General features: G+C 39.3%; 1 protein-coding gene across 1 annotated transcript; it reads left to right on the top strand.

Annotated features, from left to right (window-relative positions):
* The first annotated feature begins 6,285 nt into the window (after positions 1-6,285).
* On the top strand, positions 6,286-9,164 carry LOC111811528 (membrane steroid-binding protein 2). The gene is made up of 2 exons (XM_023698420.2): positions 6,286-6,636; positions 8,532-9,164. The coding sequence occupies exons 1-2, from the start codon at positions 6,332-6,334 to the stop codon at positions 8,887-8,889; spliced, it is 663 nt and encodes a 220-aa protein (XP_023554188.2). The 5' UTR covers positions 6,286-6,331; the 3' UTR covers positions 8,890-9,164.
* Positions 9,165-9,952: the final 788 nt, after the last annotated feature.

The raw sequence follows: 9,952 nt of genomic DNA, 5'->3' as shown, positions 1-9,952 counted from the left end.
AGCTCATAGCGTTAAAATGATATGATTACTTTCATATTAGGAAAATTATGTATTTAAACGTCTTATTGTTTTATTGTTTTATTGCACTTAGTAGTCAAGTTGAATTACTTTTAAGTTTAACTCATGAACATAGAACTTATGTTAAGACTAGACCTCGCCAATTAGGCTCTTTTCAGGATCAAGTACAACGAGAACCATTAACCTAACATGACACCCTAATGAACAGAACCTAGCCTATCCATGCCTTAATCTATGCCTTAAGTTACCAAAAGACTACTCTGAGCTCACGATCCTCACCTCGATTATTGGAATATTTTCATCTTGATTGACAAGATTCCTCTTAAAGAATGGTGGAATGCCTCATCTCAATTGGTGGGATGCACGTTTGATTTTACTGCTTTGGTTGGATGTTGCACGATTTCGTGCGGATCATGTATCCTAAATTGATCTAAATAGAAAAATGTCTCAGATTATATATTATATCAGGAAATGGAGTGGACTAACTATAGAATTCAGTAAACCCACATTGAGAGGGTGGGAGATTAAATGGATACATAGAAGTGAGACCTTAGCTTACCGTTGAGAACTTACAAGTATGAATGACAAAGAACTCAAATTAAAAGTCATGATATCTTAGACACAGGGATATGGTTATAAGCCTAAGAGAATTTTCTTAATTAAGAGACATTTAGCTTTTTAGAATTCAAAATGCTTTAGGTTAAATTTAGCCGAAGTTTTAAAAGTGTTCTTATTGATAACGAAAAAATAGCACAGTTGCTGGAAAACATGAGAATTTCGGTGGATGCTGTTAGATAAACCTGTGGTCTTTTAGATAAATCGTCGATTGTTGCCATGACCTACGACTGTTAGATAAACCGGCGTAGAGCTCGGTCACATCCAATGGAGTGGCGTGATTTCAGCTCGTCACTTCGGTCATGCTTAAAGTGTTGTTGTGTCTTTATTTACTGCTATAAAAATGAGAAAAACTGCACAGTTTTAAGCCGCACAAAAAAAAGGAAAAACTCAGACTCCATTCCTCGATCTTCTGTTCGTCGTTCTCATTCTCACCGATCGCAGAGGCTCCGGCTAAGAGACAATAAGTGGTATTAGAGCTTTGTTTCGAGGTAGAAGAAGATGCACCAAAACACGAAGATGCACACGTCGTGGGGTCCATCTCAAACAGGTTCACGCACTCCTCCACGCCGCAGCCGAGTGCTGGCGTCTCCATCACTGCTACCAAGAGGCCAACGCCGCTAAGACGGACGTCGAGTCGTCGTCGAGCAGGTGATCAAGGAGACAACCGCCTCTGAATAGTGCCCAATGTTGACAAGGTCCAACTACTAACAAGTGGGCTTTGTTGATGAGCATCAATCCGCAGGCGCAAGGACTGTGGCATGCTGTCGAGCTGGAGGAAGGAGAAGCAATTGAGTACCGAGAGGATCAATTGGCGTTCACCGCCATATTGCAGGTTGTGCCTCTAGAGATGCTGGCGTCTCTCTCCACCAAGTGCAGCGTGCAATCAGCCTTGGAGGGGATCAAATCCCATAGGGTTGGTGTGCAGCGAGTACGGGAGTCCAACGTCGAACAGCTGCGGAAGGAGTTCTCGGAGATCCGCTTCAAGGACGGCGAATCCGTCAATGATTATTCCATGCGGATCATGGGGCTCGCCAACAGCATCACCACTCTTGGTGGGAGCATCAGCTAGACGGAGATTGTGAAGAAGATACTGCAGGTCGTCCCAAATCACCTCGAGCAAGTCGCAATTTCGATCGAGACATTGTTTGACATGGACGACCTAACGGTGGAAGAGGTGACCGAAAGATTGCGCAACATCGAGCAGAAGAAGAAGAATGCCGCTATAGTTGTCGATAAGCAGGGTCGTCTTCTCCTTACTGAGGAGGAGTGGCTTGCACGCCTGAAGCTTCGCGAAAACTCCAGCGAGAGCGGCGGGTTCTCCGGCAGAAAAGGCGGCAAGAAGCAGTGTAAACATCGCAGGGGTGCGCGTGAGAAAGAAAGAGAGCAGAAGGAGTCGGCTGATGGCAGGCCAATCTAGTGCTCAAATTGCAGGAAGAAAGGCTACGTGGGCAAGGATTGCTAGAGCAAGCCCAGGAACAAGGAGAAGGCACATGTGGCCCAATCCGAGGAGGAAAAGCCAACACTTTTCATGGTGACTACATCGGTGTTATCTGTCTTCCCCAATTCCAATTCCAAATCTGCAGAAGCAATCGACGGCGACGCTGCTCCGGTGAGCATCGTCGATGAGGGTTCGATATATCCTGAGGAAGAGCTTCAGCGAAGTTGATTCAGCTGAAGGAGGAGCGAGTGTTCGCTTAGATCAGCGAAAGGGGCGAGCAGCACGAGCACCGGTGATGGGTCCGCAACACAGGGACAACAAATCATATGATCGGGGCAAGGTCTGCGTTCTCTGAGCTCGACTCAGAGATTCACGGGACGGTGAAGTTTGGCGATGGCTCCATCGTCAAGATCGAAGGGCGAGACACCATTATGTTCATCGGTAAGGGTGGCGAGCACCGCAAGCTGAATGACGTCTACTTTATCCCGAGGTTCAAGGCTAACCTTGTGAGCCTGGGTCAACTCAATGAGGTCGGCTGCTACATCTACATCAAGCGTAGGCTGCTCAAGATCTGCAACGATCGACGACGGCTCCTCATGCAAGTTCGGCGCACGACGAACCGCCTCTACATCCTGAAATTGAAGATAAAACAGCCGGTCAGCCTCTCGGCCAGGACCGAAAAAGCAGCTTGGAGCTTTCCTGCTTCACAGAAACTACACAAGGAGGAGATGGTGTACGGTTTGTCGGCAATCATAGACGTGAATAGGCTGTACGATGGATGTCTCATCGGCAAGCAGAAGCGCACCTCTTTTCCGTCTCAGGCATCCTATCTCAGGCATCACTCAGCTCGGTAAAGAAGGAATTGCCTATTTTCCACTGATTCAACCATCTCGAAGTTGAAATTGAATTTGATTAAGGCAATTAAGACTAGTATAACATTCAATTTCTCGATTTAAGTTAAATTGAGTTATCGAATTGGAGTTACTAACGAAACGGGATGGACACTTTAATAGGAAATGACAACCAGCGATACTTGGAGCATGTTCGAGGAAGGGAAAGCGAACGTACTCGAATTTATGGAAACGCCGACTAAGGCCAACCAAGTAAGTGGTCTTACTATCAGTTTGGTTATAACTGTATGTTGTATGATGACACGTGCACGTGGCTTCGCACGTGTCATATACTCGTATGTTTGAACGATTATGTAATGATGTGTGTACGATATGATATGTGAACATTATGCTATATGTGACGAATTGATATATTTATCTTATGATATGTTAAGATATGACGTGCTTGATGATATACTCGAGAAATGATATGTGAACGCTATGATATATGATATAGTATGATATGTGCATAATATGTTATGATAAGTTAGAAGATATGATGAGTTATGAGATGACTTATGTTTGACATGAACGATATATAATACGATTGACATGCAAATGACGAATTGGCATGAGATACACCCCCGGTATACGCATGAAAGATATGATAAAATGATATGATATAAAGAAAAACGCTAGAGGGGTTGTTATACATGATAATAAATGGAAAAATGTTGGGACCTCATGCATCATTGTGTGTTCATGCATCGGGGGATACCCCTATTCCTTTTACGATGGTACGAACACGTATATTACGAAGCAAGGAAACGATCATTATGTTTACCATAATGCTACTACGATGGTCGCTATTTCTAACGGGTGTCCAGCATCAACAGCTAACAGAGAATGCTTACCGGACAAGAAAGGGGCTCAGGAGGTGTACAAACCAACTGGTAGGTCCATACTCGCACGTGTGTAGAATAGTAAATACACATCCAATTACCCGTTTAGGATATCTGTCGTAGGAAAATAGACTAATATGATAGGTCCCACTCACAATTGTATGTGCTTCAATCTAACCCTAATAAGGTCCCACCCATGATTGTATGTGCTTGCATCTAACCCCAATAGCAGAGTCACTTGCTAATTATTTCTCAAAGAAATAACTCATGCCTTTGCTATTCTTATTTTTTTAAGGTAAAGGTCACTACCCTATACGGTTGACGATGGCGTCACCAAGAGACCGTGACACATGCATAAGATAGTTTGCAATTTGAATTTAGTAGACTATAGGTTTATATAGGTTAGTTTGCATTTCCATTTAGTAGCATGTAGGTTAGTATAAGACATTTTTACTTTGTCATTTTTATTATATTATTTAAAGGCCTTTTAGAAAACATGTAAGATCAATGTTATGTTTTTATGATAAAGTTTCGAATGTAGTATTTCCGCATAAATTATATTGGAAAAGTTATAATATTTTTCATTAATATAATAATTTATGATAAAGTTTTTTTTTTTTTTTTTTTTTTTTTCAAGTTGGGTCCAATTCTCATACAACCAAAATTTTAAATCAAATTGCAGGTCATTTGTTTGGTTGAGTCAATGTGACGAACCAAAAATAGAATTACAATCCAATCTAAATACCATACTTTTAAGATTCTTATAAAAATTAATAATGTTTCGTATTTATAGTTTATGAAATTTTAATTATTAATATAACATGTATCATGAACGAGTAAGATTTTTTAAATAATTAAAAAAAAAAAAAAAAAAGACAACCTGACCAACTAACAATCTGAAAATGGAGGGTTTGGATGAGTTAGATTGTGAACTCTATTCAAATTGATCAAATCACCTGCAAAATATTTCTCGAAGTCGAAGTAATTTTTGTATATTTTTTTTGGTCGAAGTTTTTTTTTATTTTTTATTTAATAAAGGTAAAAACTCAAAATCATACTTAAAAAACTAGAAGACAGCTTTTTTAAAAAAATAATAATAACAAAATCATTATTCAACGGAGGATTAGCACGAAAAGTCTAAATTATATTTTTTTAAGAAAATGAAATTTGTGGATATATATATAATATATATATATATGTAGTGAGCGGTCGATATAAAAGGTTGAATAAAAAAATGATTATTGTTGGCATGTTACACGTGGGTCACGTGTTTCACGCCTATTCTAGAAAGAGGTAAAACTATAAATAGAAAATGTGGTTCCATGCAAACAACTGCTCCATATAAATAGAAAATGAATTTTCTCATGTTTTATGCATTAACTTTATACAAATACTTCACGTATATAACTTTCGTGTACTCGTTAGCTATTATGTTTATCTACGTAGTTCTACGCCCTCTCTTAAGACAAGTTTTATTGCACAAGATAGAGTATTTGGTCACCTTGAACGTGCTACACTATATGGCCTAGGATTGGCTCGATAGTATCTGTATTACTACCATTTGGTAGGGCATTGATAGCACTAAGGATGTACTAGAGAGGAGATGGGAGGTGGAGACTCTAGTGACAACGACATATTACTATCTGTCTGATGAACTACCTTAGTCATCCTAGGATGTCGTGGAGTTCTACTAGGTTATTAGGAGTGTCTTGGCGGTTTAAATCTTATCTAGTATTTTTTAGGATACTCGAAGTTAGTTCCTCGAGGCTAATCCAATCTTTAGGTAGACTTAGATCTAGACCTCTGATCGCCGCTCACGATTCTTGGATGCACGGTTTATTGGAAATATATTGATCTAGGTCAATGTGTAAACCGTCCTACCTATAGCATCCTAATCTTTACTTGGTTCACTCATGCATGCTTATTAGGGAGATATTACTATCAATCCCCTAGAGCATAGCACACATTCTAATCATCACCTTAGTCATCTCTAGCTATTGAGGAGGTCTACTGAGTTTCTAGGGTGGTTTAACGTGGTTGTTCGACTCCAGGAGACTTTTGTTTTGACTCCTCGAGTCTTTCCTAGTCTAAAAGTATTAGGGTCTAGACCTACCGACTGTAGCTCACGGGCCTATGGTACTCAGTCTATTGAAATTGTCCTACCCTAAGTCATCGTCTAGCTAACTTAACAAAATTTTAGGAAAAATCAATATTTTTTTTTTATGCGAAATAGTATATAATTAAGTTGATCGATGGGTGAAAAGAAATTATTATAGACTTTAAGGATGAAAGGGTAAAACTTTTAAATGTAAGGACTAAATGAACAAATTATCCAAAGTTCCGGGGCATGAACATAATTTCTAAAAATATTTTTTTGGTTTCAAGTAGGACGATGACCCAAATGTGCGGCGCAGATGTTAAATGTTGTCCACGAACAACGGTGACCCTTGATTAAGAACCTTTAGGTTGGTAACAAAAAGCTGCTGCCCTTTTCCTCTCTCATTCTCTCTCTCTCTCCCTCTGCCATGGCTCTGCAAGTCTGGGAGACGTTGAAGGAGGCGATCGTGGCCTACACAGGCCTCTCTCCGTCGACCTTCTTCACAGTCTTGGCTCTTGGATTGGCCTTTTACTATCTCATTTCCAGTTTCTTCGGTCCCTCCGACTACGGAACGCATACTAGGGACTTAGGGGAGCAGCTCCAGCCTCTCCCTCCGCCTGTCCAAGTCGGTGAGGTTTCTGAGGATGAGTTGAAGCAATACGATGGCTCCGATCCTGAGAAGCCCCTGCTCATGGCTATCAAGGGCCAGATCTACGATGTTTCTCAGAGCAGGTCGGTTGAGAATTTTCTTTTATTGAAAAATTTCCCCTCTGTTTTAGCTATTTAGTGATTGGATGATCGTGATGTGTTTTGGTTCAGTTTCAATTAGTTCTTGTGTCAACGTCTTTGTTCAATTTTGTGATGGTAGGTGGAATGTTAGCCGGTTTTAGGTTTACAAAAGCTTTTTATATTTTATTTCAGTTTTTTGAAGTAATTGATTTCGTGCTTCGTTTTGCCTTCTACAGCTCTCCTTTTCGTTCAAAGAGCTTACTGATTCCCGCAAAATGAAACTTGATATGATCCTACTGTATTGAACCGCATCGAGTTTTTTTTTTTTTTTTTTTTTTTTTTGGCTATTTCTAATTCGTCCTCTCTTCCTGTTTCTTTTGTCAAGAATCATTCATTGTCCACTATACACCCCCTATCTTTTATGGTGTTCTATGTTTGTCATAATATTTGCTAGGACAACCAAAGAAGAACTTATTGATTTTTTGAGTTCTGGACTTCAATTCAAACTTCGAATCTTTTTCGTGTTGGACCAGGAAACCTCTCAAAATAGATTGGACCAGAAATTAATCTTCTTGTTTTTGTGCATCTAACTTTTAATTTTGATGTTTATTGTTCCTTCTTATAGCTGTAATTTGCTACATATCTGGTTTTGAAAATATGTAATTGGGACTGTCGTTTTTTGCTTTCAAGTTACGGCCATGGTATTTCCAGCATATAGAATTCTTATAGCATGTGGAGTTCACAAATGCCAGAGTTTGATGTTCCACGAGTTATTGTGAAAACTTGGGGCTGAAGAAGGTTCTGTTAAATGTAAAATCACTTTTAAACGAGCTAATGATTTCAAATCACTTTTTACAAACTTATGATTTGAAAGAGAATAAGTATAAGAGAAAACAATGTAGAAAGTAGTTCTCATTATGCGCTAACAATTAGAAAATTGCTTTTCCAAAGACTTTATAAGAACAGGTCCTTTGTTTCGTGGTTAGGGTATACTTTTGAACCGTTCTTTGCATGATGTGTTTGTTAGAAATGGCCCACGATCTAAATATCTCAAAACAAAGAAAGGGAGCAAAAAGAGGAGAGAGCTTTTGGTCCAAGGAACCTTAAGCACTTAACTTTTCAATTTTCATTGTTGTTATGAAAAAAACATACATCTCAGGAGTACTTATAGTGGAGAAAGCACTGATTTGCTTCCTAAACTTTCTCTTCGCACTAACAATCTTCCTAGATAAATCATAAAACTTAGCCCACAATTTGGCTGATTCATTTTGATTAAGCTTCCTTCCTATTAATTTGGAAGTTCTTCTCAGATACAAGGAAATCATTCAGTTCCAAAGTCAAAGATCGTAATTCTCGAACGAGCAATTGAAAAGATTCTGGAGTATCCTCAGGTTTAGTTATTGTTCTTCCAATGATCGTAGTACCAAGTAACTACTACCAATTCTCCTAAATTGGTCCATAAATTAGTAACTTATTCTACTAAATCCACTAACAATTCTCTTAAAGTTACTCCATAAGTTAGTGACTTATTCTACTAAGTCAAGTATATAAGCTCACAGTGGTATTTACTACACTAAGGTTGTAGAAACGAAGATCTGTTTATGTTTAGTGACTTATTCTACTAAGTCAAGTATATAAGCTCACAGTGGTATTTACTACACTAAGGTTGTAGAAACGAAGATCTGTTTATGTTTAGTGACTTATTCTACTAAGTCAAGTTTACAAACTCTTAGTGTTATTTACTACACTAAAGTTGTAGACACGAAGATCTGTTTATGTCTCCTGTTTCTTTCCCGTGTCTTGTTCTCTTGTGTGTGCGTACTCGTAAAGGAAAACTAAAATTGAAGAAAATATACGCCTACATATATTGCTTCAATTTTGACCCTCTTTGGTTGCAGGATGTTCTATGGACCTGGAGGGCCGTATGCCCTTTTTGCTGGAAAGGATGCCAGCAGAGCTCTTGCAAAAATGTCGTTTGAAGAGAAAGATCTGACAGGGGATATCTCTGGTCTTGGGCCATTTGAACTGGAAGCCTTACAGGACTGGGAATACAAATTCATGAGTAAATATGTTAAAGTTGGGACAATCAAGAAGCCAGTTGCTGATGGTGATGCTACGCCGGCTGCTGGTGAGCCTGCAGAATCAAGCACAGCAGAAGTTAGCAGCAGCAGCAAGCCTGCTGAAGACAGTCCCTCGGAATCTCATGCTGATAAAGCCGCCGAGGAAACCCCTGCTGCTGCAAAAAACGTTGAATAATATTTTTGTGAGTGGAGAACGATGTGTACGTGTGGTCATGTTTCAGTAATCTTGTTTTATAGATAAGTGAATTGTAGGTGTGTAGGAAGGTATTACAGGTGGAGTTAAGACTTAGAGTTTATGTTACTCTTGTTCAACAAACATCTGACAATAAGATAAGTCTTTGAATTTGGAAATAGGACTCAGGTCTCTCTATCCCCAATTTGTTTGACCTGATTGGATTGAAACTGAAAGTATGAACTAATGAATATAAATAAATAGGGGATTAGCAATTCCATTGGGTTTGAGGCCTCCATTAATATGTGATACAATGTTGTTGATGTACAATTTTGTTAAAAGATACATTGGTGGGGTGATATGCTAAGCTGTGGTGATGAGCTGATAGCATAAAGGATTACATGCCATATTTGAAGATAGATATTCTATTTATGCTAAGCTATGGTGATGAGCTATACACACTCATGTGGAGGCTTTAGGTTTTAAGTGATAAATGTCAAAGAAAAAAGAAAAAAAAAAAAAAAAAAAAAAACATACCTCTATTTATAATGACCTCATCTTAACACTTTCCATCTAATCCTTCCTAAGAACTCATGTGGAGGTTGTGTAGGTTTTAAGTGAGAAAGATGTCAAAAGGATTACGTACCATACCATCTTTGAAGGTAAATATTCTATTTATACCAGCTCCATCTAACGCTTCCTATCTAACACTTTCTTAGAACTCGTGTGGAGGCCTTAGGTTTTAAGTGAGAGAGATGTCAAGTCGATACAACTTGGGGCTTCCTAACCCCTTTGCACGTCACAAGGGATGCCCTCTATTCGAATAGACTGTCATGGCTTTCAAGACATTTCTTTCTCTTTCAGAATGTGTGAGCTTGATGGATTCTTTGGGTTTGGGCCTAGGCCATTCAAGAGACAATACACGCTCTCCCGACTCCCATGGATCGCCACACTCCTACCTATCCCTCAGCCCACACTTCAGACGACCTGCACAAAGAGAGAACGAGAGAGAAAGAAGAAAAGGTAAAAGAACCCTTGTCGGCGAACTTATCTAGAGGAACCCCAA

Source organism: Cucurbita pepo, chromosome 15 (assembly GCF_057944985.1).
Source record: "Cucurbita pepo subsp. pepo isolate OVF chromosome 15, ASM5794498v1, whole genome shotgun sequence".
Taxonomy (NCBI): Eukaryota; Viridiplantae; Streptophyta; class Magnoliopsida; order Cucurbitales; family Cucurbitaceae; genus Cucurbita; species Cucurbita pepo.
Note: the sequence above shows the minus strand (reverse complement) of the source record. Positions and strands in the feature narration are given on the sequence as shown.

Coding starts and splice junctions, on each gene's coding strand:
- LOC111811528 (XM_023698420.2), top strand. CDS start 6,332: ATGGCTCTGCAAGTCTGGGAGACGTTGAAGGAGGCGATCGTGGCCTAC. Junction 6,637..8,531: donor TACGATGTTTCTCAGAGCAG/GTCGGTTGAGAA, acceptor CTTTGGTTGCAG/GATGTTCTATGGACCTGGAG.